An 18,577-nucleotide genomic window follows, 5' to 3' on the forward strand; every position below is an offset into this window, starting at 1 on the left:
TAGAGGCTTGTTTAAAACCTGTTGGCGATTATAGTTAACAGAAGAACACATTTATTCAAAAACCTAAAGTCATTTGACATATTTTGAAGATTTTTTGACACCGTCTATCTCAAAAACCAAGCATTTAAATTATCCGCATAAACACTTTTTCTTGTCTTTGGTGTTACATGTCATCTGGTGCATTTTTCCTGACTAAAATGATTGTATACCCGGTGATCCATGATAAATCATTGCGATTTATGATAGAAAACCCACAAAGAGCCGAGTTATGAAATTTTTGTTCATTGACGTTTAACGCGCTTAGTGGCCAGATGTTTTTCTTTATCATCCAAATAAGAAATTTTCATAAATTTAGTATTTTTATATAAAACAACAATCATCACACCTTTGAACCTCATCGAGAATGTTGCCAATTTTATGATACAATTTTGCTAAAGGTCGTAATATATTAAATTTTTGAACAGTTTGGGTGGTTCTCCACAACGTACTGAAAGCATTTTCAGTACACCCTGTATATTTTACTATGATGTGGATAGTGGTTAAAGGTCCCACTGTACCGGACTATATTCGGACCGTGTCGGGCATCACTATGCAAACTATAGGGGATGACGGAACGGTCTAGTGGGTATTGTCTGATTACTTTACAAGCAAAGAATATTAGTTTACATGTGTCGGTACGGTTACGGTCCTAGTCCGGAACGGTGTAGTGGGCAAACACCTTAATCCTTCTACACCGGGCCTGTGGAACTGTAGTGGAAAGAATTTACGGGCATAACGACTACGGAAGAAACGGCGCATGTTCAGTTATACACGTTGTGGGGCTCCGACCTTCCGACTTCCGACGTTTTCAGTGCACTGCAGGCATCCATTGAACAGGCAACCGCGTACGAATTAAAAAAAAACACGCAATTTCATTATCGCCAGTGTTTTTGTAGTATTGGAACAGTCATGAATGATGAACTTTTGATTGAATTGGTGCGGAAGAGACCGGTCCTTTACGACTCGAATAATCGTAATTATTTAAATGCCGATTGTAAGAAAAAAGTGTGGATAGAAATTGGCAAAGCAATGAATGTTGATGGTAAGTGTTGTTTAGAAGTCTTAGAAGTCTAGTTTATTTATTAGTATTTTATCACTATCTTCCTAAAGTTTATCAATAATCTCGAAATCTGAAATATGTTAACACACACACGCACATTTGCTTTTCGTTTAAATTGCAAACTAATACTGCAAACCATTTTTTCTTATTGGATTACGAAAGAAAAATAACAGTTTTATCGCATTAGTGACTTATTTTATCACACTGGTTGAACTAAAAAGTATAACTATTACAGCACTAGTGCGATGAAACTTGTCATCACGTAACTCGAGGTGAGTTATTGAATAATTAAGTAATGAATTGAGTTTTTTAACATACTTCCACTAAGATAACTTAAGCACAACAGTAATTTATTTTTTTCCACAATTTTCGGCATTTGTAACATGATTTTTACTGTGCAGGTGGTAAATGCAAAGCCAGATGGAATAACATACGGGACAACTTCAGAAAATCGTTGCTTAAAAGAAGATTTACAACTGGACAAACTGCCAAAAAATTGAAACCATACAGATTTGAAGACCAACTATTGTTTCTGCAGGAACATATGGATGACCGAGAAATGAAGTGTAGTATTGGTACACGTCCAGACAATGACGACGGAGAACTCGATAATGATAATGAAGAACCGGAAACTATGGAGATGACCGATTTTATCAGTTCGACAAATACAGCTCAGCAGCAGAATTGTTGTAATAGCAATGACATACTTTCTGCCTCTTCGGTTGTATTTGCTAAACCCACTCGTTTGGCTAGTGGATACAGGATTTCTCAACCTGAAGCAGCAGCATCTACACTAATGAACTACACATTTCCAGGAAAGGAAGTAGAAGAAAAATCGAGCACAACTAGTCTTCCCAGTCTAACTTTAGACCATCCTGTCGATTGTTTTCTATTTGGAATAGCGTCCACTTTAAAGACATTCCCACCATACTTGCAAAATGTAGCAAAAACCGAGATTTTTTCTACAGTCCAAAAGCTTGAGTTGCAAACGTTGCAGCAACTTGAATGTCGCAAAACTGTGGAACAAACTTCCCAGCTTCGAAATGAATCAACTCACAAACTGGAACCACTGGATGACAATTCCTCTTCACAAGATGCAGAAAGTGTCAGAGACTATACAGACAATTTTTAGTGTTACATAACTATGTGTGGTATGATATCTGTACTGCTTTTAAAAAATAAAGTATGATTTTGACAGTTGGGCATCATTTGCGTAAATCGCAACACTGTTCTAATTTGTGATTGGTCAAGAAAAAGCAGCAAGCTGAAAGCTTCTTGACCAATCACAAACTACTCACTGATGAGTTGCGATTTACGAAAACGTTGTACATGTGACTTACCAGGTTCTCTCTTACCAAGTCTATGTGCAGTATTTGCGTCATCATCTTATCTCAGCACACTGAATTGTTTGTGATTGGATAAAAAAACAGCTTTCGAAACTACGTGTTGTGAAAAAAATCAAAATCCTATTTATACCTGTTTGTCTAGGTAAACTGGTGCCAACTACCTGTAAGTCAAAGCTTTGGTCTCATTACGAGTGTTGCAAATTGTACTGACATTTTCAAAGCTTCACTTGATTTACAACTGGGCTAATTTGTTATGGGACCATTTTGCCGGTAGTTAGGTGATTATTACTGACCTTTTTGACTTTTCAATGATTTCTTTCACTTGGTTTATTGCACTGCCGTAATATTTGAGTGTCCTTTGTGCCCCAGGCAGTAAGTTAATATAGTAACTTTAAACACTCCAGTTTAAATGGAGGCTAAAGGAGCAAGCAGAGGACCTGCACGTCATCTTTGACGAGCAATTTGGATTCCGGAGGTCACTATCAACGGAACTCCAAGTCGTGAGGATGACCGAGACTAATCAAGATGCTGGATGCCGGCTTTTCAGTCGGCCTGGTAAAACTAATTAGATCTTTTCTTTCAGCTCGTCGTTTTCGAGTCAAAATCGACAGCGTCTACTCAAGTTATAGGGAAATGGAAGCAGGAGTGCCGCAAAGTGCAGTGGTTTCTCTTTAACATTTATGTGTCAGATTCACCTAGAACGCAGCGGACCCGCTTAGCGCTCTTCGCGGATGACGCTGCGATCATGGACCGGAGCAGGAGTGGCCGACTTCTGACCCGATACCTGCAGGAGGAGACCACAGCATTGGAGAAATGGTGCAACAAATGGAAGATCGACCTAAAGGCGGAGAAAACGCAAGCCAAAATCTTCAAAAGAAGACCAAAGATGAGGACAGAACGCAATGTCAGGATAAAGATATGGACATGGAGTGGTGCAACGAGGCGACGTACTCAAGGAACTGACGTGAGGAAGCCACATAGAATACGCCAGACAGAAAGCCAGAGCGACCAGAGCAAAACTATACCCCATGACAAGCAGGACATCGAAGCTGGCACTTCGAAACAAAGTGACGCTCATTAAGTCGACTCTTCAACCGCACCTGAATAAACTTCAAACTGTAGAAAACATTGCGCTCAGGACAGCGGTGGACGCCCCCTGGTACGTCAGAAACGTGGACATCCAGCGAGATTTGAAGTTCACCACCGTAACGGAAAGGATCAAGAAGAGCGCAGTGAACATATTCCAAAAGGCGGAAAGCAGCGAAAATCAGTTAATGCGAGAAGCAGTAAACTACGACCGGGAGCTACAAGCACCCCACAAACGACCCCGATACCAGTTATTGGATAACGGGTAATTATTAATAAGTTTTTCTTCTGTTTCAGATAGACGACAATTCAAGACCAACCAGCCAAGAAGAGGACCACAATTTCTCTTCTTGGCTTCCCCCCCGCTGGTGAGAAGTTTATTCTCAAAATCTGGGTAGAACCTTTCCGCAGTTATCCCGGTGTTAACTGGGCTCTGACTGCACTCTTGGCACTTTCCCCCGCTTTGCCTACGCAAAAGGGGGAAAACCATCCTCCACTCACAAGACCCTAACTCCCCATAACTTTAGGATGTAAAAACAGACGGACAAAAGCCGGCTGTTTGGACATCCTATAGTTTGCCAGGACGACCAGAGATGGACGAGCTGACGAAGAAAAAAGAAATGGAGGACAAGAAGAGTGCCGGAAGAGACCCTCCGTCAGCGGGGGCATCTTTTTTCCAGGACATGCCGATGCATTTCTGGGAACTTCCTGAAAGAGAAAATTTCTGGACTTGTAGCTTCCTCTTCGATGAGCGGGTAAAAAGCCTTGTGGGTGCTTGACCCACAAGTAAACCGTTTAATGACAGCAGGAACGTAAAATAGGGTCACAAGTGGCAACAAATTTTGAAAACGCTAATATTTACGTCAAACTTTGACACTTCAAGACGTATAACGATCGGCTTAGATCATTTCTCTTGCTCGCTCGGTAGCAAGAAAATCGAAAAACAGACGACAACATTGCGCTCTATTGCCAACATATTTTAAGGCGCCTAAATTTCCGTATCTGTGCAATTATGGTCCATTAAGTTAGGTTGGCAATAATCACCTGTGTTATGAGGTGCAACTAAAGTTATAATAATCAGGGTATGCTAATGTTGATAATTAAAAAAAAAATTGTTTTACAAATGGCTCTAAAATATATTAAAAACATTTTTTTACTTTGTTAGGTTGTTCAAATATTTCAATTCAAAGTTATTCTAAAAATTCAGTTTGTTTCATTTTGCCAACAGTTTAGTTTTGAAGAAAGGTTTTATGACAACCATTTCTCCATTATTCATTTTATACTCTGTAGTACATTTTTCCTGCTTTTTTGCTATCTGACAGTGAATAAAATAAAGCCATTTCCAGCGACGTGTAAATTTTCTTTGGCGGTAACAAAGAATAATTGCGAGAGTTTTTGTTGTTTGTCGAGTTATTAAAGTTTTTCAATTTATGCAAAAGTGTATGCAGTGTTGCGACTGCATGACTCGCTCGTTTTTAACAGGAAATTCCGGCAGGTACGATATCGGAAAACCGTAGTTATCGGGCAATTACTTAGCTTTTCCAATTCGAAAACTGCCAGGGCACGACGTCGACCTGTCAGATGATCCGATGAAACATAATAGCTTTCGTGGATGACTCAGTCCAATTTTTCTATTTGCATCGTATAATATTAATCATCGACTTGCGATTATTATTTGTTATCGTGCCATTGTTCACCTTGAATAGGTAAATTGCTGTTCCGAATTGTTTATCGATTTTGCGGTTTATTATTCTATCGATACACGGTATAAGTTGATTCGGACTTAATTTGCATTCAATCGTTCTTTATAGTCTCAAGTCTGATAACTGGACTCTGATCCGATACATTTTGTGTATTAATTTGAGGCAAACCAAATGAATGTATCACCTGATCATTTTAATTATTTTATTTTTACTCTTCTTTTTTCTAAAATAATTGTGTGACTTTCAACCAGCACTAAAATATTGCAAAACAAAATATTTCTATTGTTTCTAAGCCTGAGTCAAATTTTGATGATGACTATTGTCGGTTGAACTGGATGATTGATTGAAATCTGATCATCCCTTTAACTCCTTTGTTTTTGATTTTACCGCAAAAATCTTGTAGAAGCTGATGTTTAGATTCCCTGTTAATTCTTATGCGTATTTGAAGTAAAAGTATACGTAAAAATATTAATTTTGGCAGATGCAAAGATGTATATTTTAATTGTCTACCCTAGAAGTGTCCAGGGTAAATGATTAAATGTTGGGCATTCCCTTAACTATCTTATTTTTTATTTTAGCATAAATTTGCAAAATACGAGCATTTACATCACATGAGCCTAGAATCCAATTATCAAGTAAAACACTGGTAGTCCTATTTAAAAAATCATAAGTTTGGTTTGTTGCTCAAACTTGGTACACTCTGTATATTAATCAATCATCTAGAAATAAAACAGTCATAAATATCTACAAAATTCGCAATTTGCAACTTTCTGCTAAAATCAAAAATAAATGAGTCATGAGGGTGGTCAAAATTCAGTTATTTTGACAAATGTCAGTAAATTACTGGTAAATTACAAATTGCTTAAATAATAATATCTTCAGATTTGCGTAATTTTTCTCATCCATAAACACATTATTTGTTATGATTTAAACATGAGATAAATTAACAAAAAGCTAAAAATGCTATATTTCAGAAACAGCTATTTGTTTATAAAAAAGTTATAAGATTGTGTGATGTGTGTTTCCATTTGTTTCCAAATTCGTCATTTTAAGTCGATACCTACTTACTACTGAATATCGATATAAAGATTTTAATGTAGTAAAAGTACATTGTCTTACAGTGGAGGTGTATGAATACAAAATTGAAAAGAACACATACTTGCAGGTAGTATTAAAATTCAATAACATTTTTCCCGAAAAAAAAAACAATGTTATTTTAAACTACAGACTAAAAAATAATTAAAAATTAAGGTCAATGAAAAAAGTAGTTAACTGTTCCAGATTAAGGTTAAAAATGTCTAACATACGAATTTTTTCCTTAAGGGTCGCCCTGACTAAAAATTTTAATTTTAAACATAATTTTAAACAAAATCAGAAATATCTCAAGAAGGGATAATTATTATTTAATGAAGTGATAGCTCGTTTAAAAGGTATTTTTTGCTCTATTTACTCACATTAGTTATGTACTTTTTAAATGTGTATTTTTCAAACTTTTAGAGATATAACCGATGACACCCGGTACAATACTACTTTTTTAATTTCCTTCCTTTTTAAAAGAAATAATAATTTTCTATTCATCTTGTATATAAAATTATTTGGGCATAAAACTTAGGTTAGGTTAGTTACCAAATGCACAGAACCAACAAATTTTAAGTATTTCTCAAAGAAACCAAAACTGCAAACGTTTTTAATAAATACTAACCCTATGCTCTGTTAACAAGCTAACATCATCATAATAACGTAAAGTTTACTGGTTCAACCCAAAAACTGCTACAATACTAACAATACATCACAGATACCATCTGGTTTCCTACTGTTAATCACCAACAAAAAAGAAGAAGGGTTTGCGCCACTGACTATCAATCGAACCATGAAAAAAACTGCACCATCGAACATCCCCATGAGAAACAGCTGATCGAGAGTACCTTATGCTGGTATGCGGTATATGGTGGTGCACATGTGGGCCTTGAAGTCGACCCTCTTTTGTCCGGCCCTTTAACTGGAAGACGGTTAAAGGGACTTGAATAGAAAACAGGTTGACAGTTTTGCCAAATCGACCTTGGGGTGTATCAAAGAAACTTTACCAGCAAGCAACAGGTGTGGGGTGCATTAATTTCTTTGTAGAATTTAGGGTCCGTTTTTATGTTCTGGTTGTTTGCGTGAGTATTCCAGAGATAAAACTTGATTTAAGCTACATTATTCCATCATTTATACTACATTAAAAAAAAACAAGATTTTAGGGTTCTGATGAGAGCTAACCCAACTTTACCTAGTCGGTTATAATTTGATTAAATTGGCCTATCAGAAGGGATCAGCAGGTAAATGGCTCGTATGGAAACTGAATAATTAAAATACAATTTTTAGCACACTGAAACAAATTATACCGATTAAATATTCCGTGGAACTAGTACGTAAATGTTGGTGAGTTTCAAGCACACAAATAATTAACACACACCATTATAATTAATCATTAAAATCACCTGTTTATTAAGTAGGTACTGCTCGAGAATAAAAAACCTTAGTCACGTATGTTTATGAAGGGTTTTACCAAAATGTAAAAAAACTGTTCAATTTATGACCAAAAAAAAAACATTTGCATTATGGATTTAGGTGAACTTTAATGTACTTGGAGGTACAATGCAATGTTAGCGGATTTAAAAATAACAGGAATATTTGAATAGAAAATTTCGTCATTAATATGGGTAAATAAATTAGATACCGGTTAGGAAATATGGAACGTAACCCATTTATCATGTTTGAAACTGTTTAATGCAGCTGTTTAAATATAGAAAGTGCCAAATACGGTCTATTGACAATTTTTTTTTTGCCAGATGTTTTACGTATTTTTACGGCACACTTTGTAACAATTCAATTTTAAAAGTGTTCTTGTAAGTTGCGCAATGCAGCAAAACTGAGTTAGAAGGTTTTTACTGAATTAAAGAGAAAATTCAATAAGTTCAGAGGGTTTTGTTTGAACTTTTGAACCCTCTCTTTTCTGGATTATTTGTTTCGAAAACACAAATAACAAGCTTTTAACTTCATTAAACCATTACAAGACCTCGAAATAAAATTATAATTTTAACTCTGTTTTAGTGAAATGTTAATGCTACCTGAACTAAATTACTGCTAGTTATGAGTTTTTTAAAGTGTTTAAAAAACAATATAAACTCCATTTTACCATTAATGTAGATTTCCCACCAAACTTGAAAAACATTTTAACTGTTATTGTCAATTTGGCTAGTACTTATTTAAAATGCTAATAAACAAGGTGCACCAAAAAACAATAATAATATTGTCATTTGCATAAACAAATTTTACAAATTATATTAAAAAGATAATAAGAGATAATAAATGTAGAATAACCTAACCTAACTTCTTAAAGATTTACAGAAGGGGTGTAGATGGAGATTCTTATTAATAATATCTGCTAACCTGTCTGTTTATTAATTTAAGTAAAAATACGTCATATCAGACAAAAATATGTTTTTTCTAAGTTATCTATGTTATGCATCAACTGTTTTTAATACAGAGTGTCTGATTTAAAATTTTTAAATTTATAAATATAGGCGTTGTACGAGACAAACGTTATTACCAAAAAAATTGAACATTTTAATGGAGTCTCAGTCCTTATAAAACTTAATTTAATGCGGGACATTCTATGATAACTCTTTCTATTTATCAACAACTTGGAATGTTTTCTATAGGGTACTAATTTATTCAACTATTTAGATTAAATATTATTGTTTGTTAATTGTGACATTTTAAAGGTTAGAACAACCTTTATTAAAATTGAAAAATATTCCGTTCTGAGTTGTGAGGGTGGCATATTCCAACAAAAACACGCTTCCCTACACTGATAAGTCCTTAGGTAAATACAATTTTGATCGGCTTAGTTTAGCATAATACGCGCAGGAAGTGTTTGATAAAAAAACAATTTTGAGGAAATTAAACCCTCAACTGCGTTTGCTCACCTTCGAAGGGTCCCTTTTATTTGTTTTCTGTCGTAATTCGGTATTTTTCCTACCCCGGAATCGGTGGCATGTCTCTACGTGATAACGGTGCTAAAGAAACAAATAATCACGCACAGAAGCGCTTACGCCGGCCTTTTTTATTTTTACGCCCCCGGGAACGGTGGATTGGGGGATGACAGAATTCCCCGGGAATTATTTATTTCAAAAGAGATTTCGACTTTGCGTCACTTTCCGCTTAAAACGGGAATTAAATCCGAGGGACCGTATTCGAAATCGGAGGGCCTTTTCAATCTATTTCGCCGCAGTTAAGTGCTGTGCTACGTAACGTGATTTTCTTTGAGAGTTTTGTAATGGACGTTCGGTTAAGGGTATTAAAAAATCGGTATTTTTTACGAACGTTAATCGATTTTGGTTTTATTCCTTTGCGTCATGATGAATCAGATACGTTCTAAACTAAAATTGTTCTAAAAAGGATTCGGGTGCAAATGTAGTACTTTGCTTTTGTAAATTTGCCATTGATGTCACTTGTTTTTATTACCGTGAATAAATGCAATTGCAATTGTAGAGGCAGGGGAAATAAAGATAAAAATCCGAAAAAAGTTAACCAGAGAGAAATACTTACTCTATTTGGGTAGTATCTGGAATTCTTACTATTAACTTATCAAGTAACTTACAGTACTTATTCTGTTTTTGATCACCCTGTATAATCGTGTTGCGGTTAGCACGTAGGTGAAAGAGCAGTTCAAGACGAACATTTTGAGCTTTTTACAGTCGCTGAAACCCCAAAAATGGAGGAGATACAATATTTTTCCACGTACACCTTTTTTAATACTTATGTACAGTGTGTCCGGATTTAGAGTGTTTTGACAGGAGAACCCCATTCTCCGGCTAGATAGGATTAATGGCAAAAACCATATTTAGGTAACTTATCAGTTCGCGGCGCTAGAGGGCGTTTTCAAAATTTCGCCCATTTTGAAAACCATTTTTTGTTTATTAAAATATCGAAGCGAAACAAATACATTCTTAAGGCATTTTTTTGATGTGATTCCAGTGCCGTGCTTACTTTTATTTCTAAGGTCTTCCGTTTTCTCAAAAATATATTTAGGCGATTTTGTCCCTAACTGTCTTTCTAACAGTTTATATTTTGACACTATTTTTCTCCCTGACTTTACCTGATATTGTAATGGTTTTTTATTCCATTAGATAGAGAATTTAATCAGGATTCCAAAAATGTGCTTAAAACTGTCAGTTTCTTTCTCCAAGGGTTTTTTTTAAGCGATTTTATACTTAGCGGTTTTTTCAAACTGTGTTTTTTGGGAATTCAAATGTTGACAGCGTTTTTCTCTCTGACTGTACACGATTTTGTAGTGTTTATTAGGTCATCCGATAGGAAATTTAGTGAGGATTCCAAAAATGTTATTAAAAATATGATTTGGTCACTCCAAGTGGGTTTTAAACCGTGTTCAAATTTTAGATCACAATTTTACTGATTTGTAAATTTTCTGCACCAAACCAGTTTTTCCTAAATAAGTCGAAAATGGTAAAAGTTACGAAACATTTGCAAAAGACCAAACATGTTCCTAATCAACTCCTTAAACCAACACCGTAAGTTTGCAGGACTGTTTTTGCTTGAACTATACAGGGTGTGCATGAAAAATATGGTGATTGACTGTTTTTGGTCACCTTGTACGCAATTTTTAAGATATAATTGTTTACTTTACACCATGTGAAAGAGGAGCTCAAGACGGTTCTTTTTTTAAGTGGTTGAACCACCTTGAACTCCTAAAAATAACTGAGTTACAGGATGTTCAAACTTCAAACCACAATTTCAACTGATGGGAAAACTGATTGAATCAAACCACTTTTTGCTAAATAACTTAGAAACGGGGAAAGTGCCGAAAAATTTGCAAGAGACCAAACATGTTTCTAATCAACTCCTTAACTCAGCACCGTAAGTTTGCAGGACTGTTTTTGCTTGAATTATACAGGGTGTACGTGATTGACTGTTTTTGGTCACCCTGTCCGCAATTTTTTAGAGAGAATTATTTGCTTTACACCATCAAAAAGAGGATCTCAAATCGGTTAATTTGAGTGGTTTAACTTCCCTGAACTCCCAAAACGAACCGAGTTACAGGGTGCTCAAATTTCAAACCACAATTTCAACTAATTTGAAAATTTGTTGCATCAAACTAGTTTTTGCGAAATAATTCAGAAACGGTGAAAGGCTAAACTCATCCCTGGAAATTTCACAGTCCGTTACTATATTTGTATAGTGCAAGGGGTGCATAGAAATTTTAATTTTATGACTTTTCAAATTAATGACAGGAAAATGATATCTTTCAGGCAAATTTCAATTAGACCCATAAATTTACTGGTAAAATTGGTAAACTTTCGTGTCACGCTGTATTTTACTTTTCCAATTTTACTTTACCTTACTAGTAAATAACCGGTAACGGTAAATTTACGCCCATCATTACTTTAATGTGTGTGAAAATACTGATAAAGTAATTTGTTATTGGATCTATATCTGTTAATCATTGCAAGTTAACTTCATATTTCAGTTATTTGTAAGTATAACAATAGACATACATTACATCGTAGTAAATGTTTAAAAATTGAATTTTTTTAAAGTTATATATGATTATGAGTTCCATTTAAAATAAGAAGTGATGTTAATTATTAAGAAAACGGAAGGCAGTATCAAAAATAAAATTTTTGTTTTACTTCGATATTTTAATAAACAAAAAGTTGTAAAGAGTTATCAAAATAGGCGAAAATCGACAAGAGTTACAAAATATCGAAATTTTGCAATTAATTTTTTTTCAAACATCGAGCACGAGACATAGATACTAATTTTTTCCTAACTAGCCGGAAAAAGAGGTTTTCCTGTCAAAACACTCTAAATCCGGACACCCTGTACTTTGGCCGTACAACGTACCTTTTACAGAATATTTAAAAATGTTTTTAGAGCATTCCTGAAATATTTTTTGTCAAGTTATTCTAGCAAATTTAGGCTAGTAAAATGACATTTGTAAAATCGGTAGTTTTGATAAAAACGAAAAGCTGAAATATTCTCATAAAGCAATACTTGTTGTGTAGTTTGAAAATTATGTTAAAAATCAAAAAAAGTATAACCGTTTCTCAAATCATTGTCACCGAAATTCAGGTTTCTGCGTTAATCTTCGAAAATCTTCAGTTGGCAAGTCTTCAGTTATACTATCTGAAATACTTTGAATTAGCTCATTATTTACATGAAATTGCAAAACTGACTCGAAATCGGAAAAAAGTCTCTATTTGGAAATGATAAAATTGAATATGGCCCCCATAAGAGTTAAATGTTAGTTACAACAAAGAAACGTTGGTTCTCAAATAATATGTTATTGCCATTTTTGCAGTTATCAAATAAATAAACCAAAAATTAAAACTATCAAAAATTCGGATTTTTTTAGACATTATTGGACGTAATTCGAATTTTTAAAATTCTAAGACGGCGCAATTTTGCCATTTTACACACAAACTTGTGGCACTTTTTACTATTCAATTTTATTATAAAGACTTTAGAACCAATCCAAAGGTTGATAACGTTAACAAAAGTAATCATGTTTTTCTCATATACTTCATAATTAAAACACGTGTCGTTTGATTCAATTTGATAGAAGCTAAAATAGCTACAAAGTGACAATTTTAAGTACGTTTGACGTAATTAGTAGTAAATAATTTTTTAAAAGGAGCCTTGCTGTCTACACTTTTCTATGTTTATTCCAGGTATTTAAACGAAAATTATCAGTAAGCACTTACAATGTCAAAGTTTGCACTCAGATCTCAATAACATATCCTTATCGCCAATTTGTTTTCCGTCTCAAGGTTCTACTTAACAAAATGTTTTTTCTCAAAATAGATTTTAACCACAATTTGTATGACCAATTCAACATTAATTTTATTGGCTGTTATATGTTGCGTTGGTTTTAAGAATGGAAATTTGGGTGCAGGACGGCCTAATAAAGTAATTACATAATGTAAATGCGAAACGAATAAACCGCCCATTTCCCCAAAATAACTACCAAAAATTATCAGTTCGACCCATTGTTTCATTATCAGAGGAGACCTCCATGGTCCGTAACCTCAAATTACGGGTTCTAATGGGTCATTAAATAGGCCCGGATCTAATACTAGAACATGTAATTAGGAGCAATATATTGGGCAGGCTAGAATCAGATAAGGCCGTGCGGATAAACTCCATTATTATTTTATTTTTTTTTCCTTTGTGCTTTCAAAAATCGATAATCCTATTTTCGTGATAGGAACTATGTGAGTTTGTCCATTTCATAAAAAATTCTGGATCGGACAAATAACCTGGCAGGCGACCCTTTGAAAACGGTTTTTCACGTTAATTTTCCATTGTTTGTTCAATGTTGGCTGTCAACTAGCGTGCTATTTTAGTTTTTTTTTAAGGCCCGCTTAATCGATTAGAAGCCGTCATGTCCGTTTGCCCGGGTAAACAATTCCAGATTACACGGCACCTTAAAACGGTTAATTTTGTTTACCGAACAATTACCAAAACATTGAAGTACAAAGTTGGATTTGGAGCTGACGCTTTAATGACATTTCGTCCTGGATAAACACGCCGTGTATAGTGTGATGGATTGGATTGCCAGAATTAGATCGGAAATTCGGAAAGAAAATTAGTAGGAAATATAAACGATCATTGAGATTTAGTGTCCAATCCAAACAAAATTAATAGAGGTTTTTAAAAGCTATATTGTATAGTAAGACAGTTTTACTAAAATAGGGAACAAGTTGATTACTATGGCAAAATCAAAGTAAAATGGGATGACGTAATAATGTAATGGAACAGTACTATACAGGGTATCTACCACGATCAATTAAGGAAAACCGTAATGACCATAATTCTGCAAAGTTGGTAGTATACCGAAGTCGATGGGGGTACGATTATTATGTCATACCATTTTACTTTGATTTTTGCTATAGTAATCAATTTGTTCCCTATTTTAGTAAAACAATTCCCTACTACTATACAATAACTCTCAAATTAAAATCTTATGCATTCAAATAATTTTATTTATTAACTTTATCTGAATTTTAGTAACCAAAAAGCTAAAGTCTTAAACAGTAATTAGAATAATGATAAAACTTTCATACACACACACTGTACTTGCATTTATCAGTAGGTTATAGTTTCGATTATCATCTTTTCAAAATTGATTTACTTTTATCTGCTAAACACTTTACACATTTATACTAAACATCCTGTTATGATTTTGAATTTATTCAATAAATATTGTGAGTATGCTTGTTAGAATGTAGATAATAAAATTAAGTAACCTATGTTTTTTTTTGCAAAATAATAAGTGGAAAATTTCGTTTTATGTCAAATTTTTTTTGATTGGACTTCTTTAAACATTATTTACACAAAAATATAAAAATTTGGAGTGTTTTATTTAAAAAAATGACTTTTTTACTACTTGAGGTGGAGGACCACCTTATATACATTTATTTAGTATAGTAGCTTCATCTACACTATTCCTTACAGTTCCAGTTTGGTACTCAGAAAATGCAACAATACTATTTATTCACTTTTAGGAATTAAAAGTGCACTTTTAAGCTTTCAGGGATAATAGTATATTAGATACTCAGGTGAAAAGTGTTTGATTTCTGTCGAGAGATTAGGTACTTGATCTCGGACAGAAATTAAACTTTCTACCGTGGTTTGTACACTATTTTATTTTCAACCATTTATCATTCAGTTGAAATATTGATTGCTAATGGTCTCTAACAATAAGGTAGTATAGGTGTACGAGTAGTTATGGCTTCAACGATAATAAACGACTGGTGATTTGTTTACAATCTTGACAACGTCATTATTGTGCTATTCTGTCTTTAATAGTTTGAGCTGAAACGTTTCTTAAAGTGCTTTTAACATGGAGATTTCTGAAGACGCAGATGTTACTCATCATCACCTGAGCTGCGAGCTGTTGCAGAGGTGGCGGCACAGTCTCTTAACTATAAAAAGTAAGCCCAGATATGACGCATATTGACGTGGAAAGTGACATTTACCCGGGAAGTGAGTACTTTCCACCCGGGTGGAAAGTAAAAGCAGGTAACTTTCATTTTTCCACCTGGTTTACACATAAGAAATAACGTTATTACATACCTGGTTGAAAATAAAATTATTTAGTTTGGTTTACAATATTTGGATTACTGTGGCAAAAGATGATTGGTAGGTACGATTGTTAAATAATTAGTTTTTTCGACTACTGACTTTGAAAGTACGTCATGTACGCTTCCATTTCAAAGCAGAAAGTGTACAGAAAGTGAATCATTTTCTGTCCTAAAGCGTTTTCGCTTGCTACTAACACTCTACCCACCAACTTTTTCGGCGTTTTCATAACAACGCTTGACATACCTGTTTGAAATAAAGCCATTCCGTCAAAGTGATTTATCGGTGACAATGAGTTCGAGCTACGAAAATGATGTGAATTGTCCTTCTACTCCACCCCACAGCAGTCGTCGAAAAAATATCGTCTATATTTCGAGCCGAAAGTACTTTTTCCGCTTTTACATGATGAATTTTCATGAGCAAGCGGCAAATATCTACTTTCCGCTCTTAATATAGAATATACTATTGTCAACCATTGTCAAGGTTTTGTCGGAAAATACATATTTTAAAATGAGTGCAAGCTTTGATCTGCTTTCAAATATTGGAAACAAAGCTTTTAGTGTTATTTCAAACCTTACGCCACAAAAAGAAGAAAATACCAAGAAGCGTTTGAACGTTACCACCTTTTCGGGGATTATTAACGCACTAGTGCTGTAATAAAAATTATTATGACACTGAAAATAGAGCGAAACTATGATATTATATAACTGTTGTAGGTAATTTATTACACTCATTTTATATTTTGACAATATAATACTTTTTGCTAATTACTCAAGATAATAAATGAGTATTGAACATTTTTTAGTGTGGTTCTTTAAAAAAGCATATAAACCGAGTCTATTTTTTAAAAATTTAAGAACGTCATATTTGTTATGATAATAAAAATTCAGAATTCCTCACATCTGCTTTTATTTAAAAGCAATAAATTATAACTCTGACGCTAGCAATAAAAATCATTAACAAAAACACCTATTGAAAACTTTACTAGACCCCCATGTTGACTTAACCTAAAATAATAAAATTGACTAATTAATCCGCCGAAAAAAATCCTAATTTAACAATCAACGCAAAGAAAATTAGCTGGTTCAGAAATAGATCAAAGCTAAACTGAAACGAGCAACACGAAAGAGATATTACCTTTTAGAAAAACTTGTATAACGTATTAAGGGAATGAATGGAAACTAGGAATACCATATTAGTGAAAAACGTAATGATTTTAACGCATTTGACTCAAATAGAAATTGACAAAAACGTTTCATTAGACACAAAAATGGTGATGTTAGTTTTTAGGCAGGTTTATACACCATAAATCTGGATAAAATAAATTGATGTTGGTTTTTACTGTCTGAGTGATAAAGAGAAACTTAATTATTCTTCAAAACTGATTGCGTTAAGTCCGGCAGTAATCTGTTTTTATTACAATAAAAAGCTGTTTGGTAAGATTAGCAATTACGGTTAATGCCTTTTAATTTCTTCTTTGAGTACCGAATTGAAATATAACATTTCATTTTCCTTCCAGACATAAAAGTTTGATTGCTGTTCCTATTTCTGTTTTAACAATAATTGAAACAAACCTTTATTAATGTAGAAACTTTCAGAGTAATCTTAAAATACGGCAATTATACATATTTTCAAAAAAAGCGATTAATTCCAGCTTTATTATTAACAAATTGTGTACTTTAGGACCGTAGTCGTTAAACGCCATTTTTGAGTCATCTGGTATCAACTGGGGCTTGTTTGAATTGACACAAACGAGCCCAATTCAGCGATCATTGCAATACAGGGTGGTCCAAATTGATTGTAGGATACTTAAAGGGTGGAAAGTACATAAAAAATAAACTTGAAAGTGTCATATAAACTATGGTCAAAAAGCGTCCCCTAGCAGAGCTAGCAAACACTAAAATATGTGCCTCAAAAAACAGCTTTTTTTATTTTAATTTCTAATCAATAACAAGTAAAATAAAATTTGGTAAATTTGTCCCCATTTTGAAGTGGCAATTTGTAAATTTTTATTTTATTTTTTTAATATTCCGGACAGAAGAGATTTTTTTATTTACGCACAAGTGTTGGAAAATGACTGTATCTAAAAAACTATGCAAAATGAAAAGAAATGTCAAAACAAACATTTCTCAGGAAAAAGTATGGGCTATCACATGTGCCACATCAGAATGCCCAAAAATTATAGCTTATAGAAATTTGAAGCTGTCAAACTTTTTGAACGGCTCTTGTAGCTGTTCAGATTATTTTCAAAATTTGGAAAAATTTCCAAATAAACACTTCAACATAGAAAACATGCATACCAAATTGTATTTGAGTAACGTTTTTCGTTTAGGAATTAAAATTTGAAAAATCGTCTTGTTGCCTCATTTTTACAGTTCGCTAGCTCCGCTAGAGAACACTTTTTGACTAGAGTTTATATGACACTTTGGAGTTTATTTTTTATGTACTTTTCACTATTGAATTATCCTACAATCAATTTGGACCACCCTGTATAATATTTAAGCCTCTTGAAAATATTCAGGACTTTTCTAAAAAATTCTTACGAAAAGCTAAATTTAGAAATATAGTGAAATAAAGTTGACACCCCATTTAATTAAGGTAAAAGTTATGATGATTAGTGAAAATATACACCATTAACCACGGAATCATCTGCGTTATATGTAAGTAGAAATCATCATTTACACTTTGTGTGTCAAAGCGCGCATCCAAATTTCTACTTGAAGAGTATTCTTCATTTAGTAACGGACCCGAATGGGTATCGTAAATGAATAATTTATAAGGAACAGGGTTCATGAATACACAAAATATAGTTTGTTTTGGTACTCTGTTTGGTTTCTATTAACAAGAGACCGTTTTGAATTCAACGAAGTCGCTTCGCTTACCGGCGTACTGATTATTAATTATAAACAGTAAAATTTCATATATGGAAGTTGTTGTTTTGTTTGCCAATCGTGCCATGGGCCTCTAATTAGTAATTATTATCTGGGAGCAGATTTTTTCTACATTGATTTCAGTAAAAAGAGGGATTCTAAAGCGCAAGAAGGATTTCGAGTAAACAAGTGACTATCATGCGGAAACGGGGAATCTCTATTTAAAGCCAAGAAATTGTTTACTCCGAAACAGCCTCTTTCATTCGAGTTATAACTCAAGGCAGGGAAGTTTCGCCGAATTAATTGGACCGAAAGTTTTCCTTC

The 18,577-nt window shown here is 33.9% G+C and overlaps 2 protein-coding genes across 2 annotated transcripts in view; both read left to right on the top strand.

Annotated features, from left to right (window-relative positions):
• LOC145724511 (uncharacterized) overlaps positions 1 to 18,577 on the top strand; it is a 101,548-nt gene that overhangs the window by 40,967 nt on the left and 42,004 nt on the right. The gene's annotated exons all lie outside the window — the stretch shown is intronic.
• Positions 676 to 2,294, top strand: LOC145728008 (uncharacterized). Its single transcript, XM_081977925.1, has 2 exons — positions 676 to 1,081; positions 1,501 to 2,294. Exons 1-2 carry the CDS (start codon positions 949 to 951, stop codon positions 2,229 to 2,231), a joined length of 864 nt encoding a protein of 287 aa, XP_081834051.1. The 5' UTR covers positions 676 to 948; the 3' UTR covers positions 2,232 to 2,294.

This window comes from Ips typographus, linkage group LG1 (genome assembly GCF_016097725.1).
Source record: "Ips typographus isolate SLU linkage group LG1, UJ_Ityp_2.0, whole genome shotgun sequence".
In the NCBI taxonomy this organism is placed as follows: Eukaryota; Metazoa; Arthropoda; class Insecta; order Coleoptera; family Curculionidae; genus Ips; species Ips typographus.

Coding starts and splice junctions, on each gene's coding strand:
- LOC145728008 (XM_081977925.1), top strand. CDS start 949: ATGAATGATGAACTTTTGATTGAATTGGTGCGGAAGAGACCGGTCCTT. Junction 1,082..1,500: donor CAAAGCAATGAATGTTGATG/GTAAGTGTTGTT, acceptor TTTACTGTGCAG/GTGGTAAATGCAAAGCCAGA.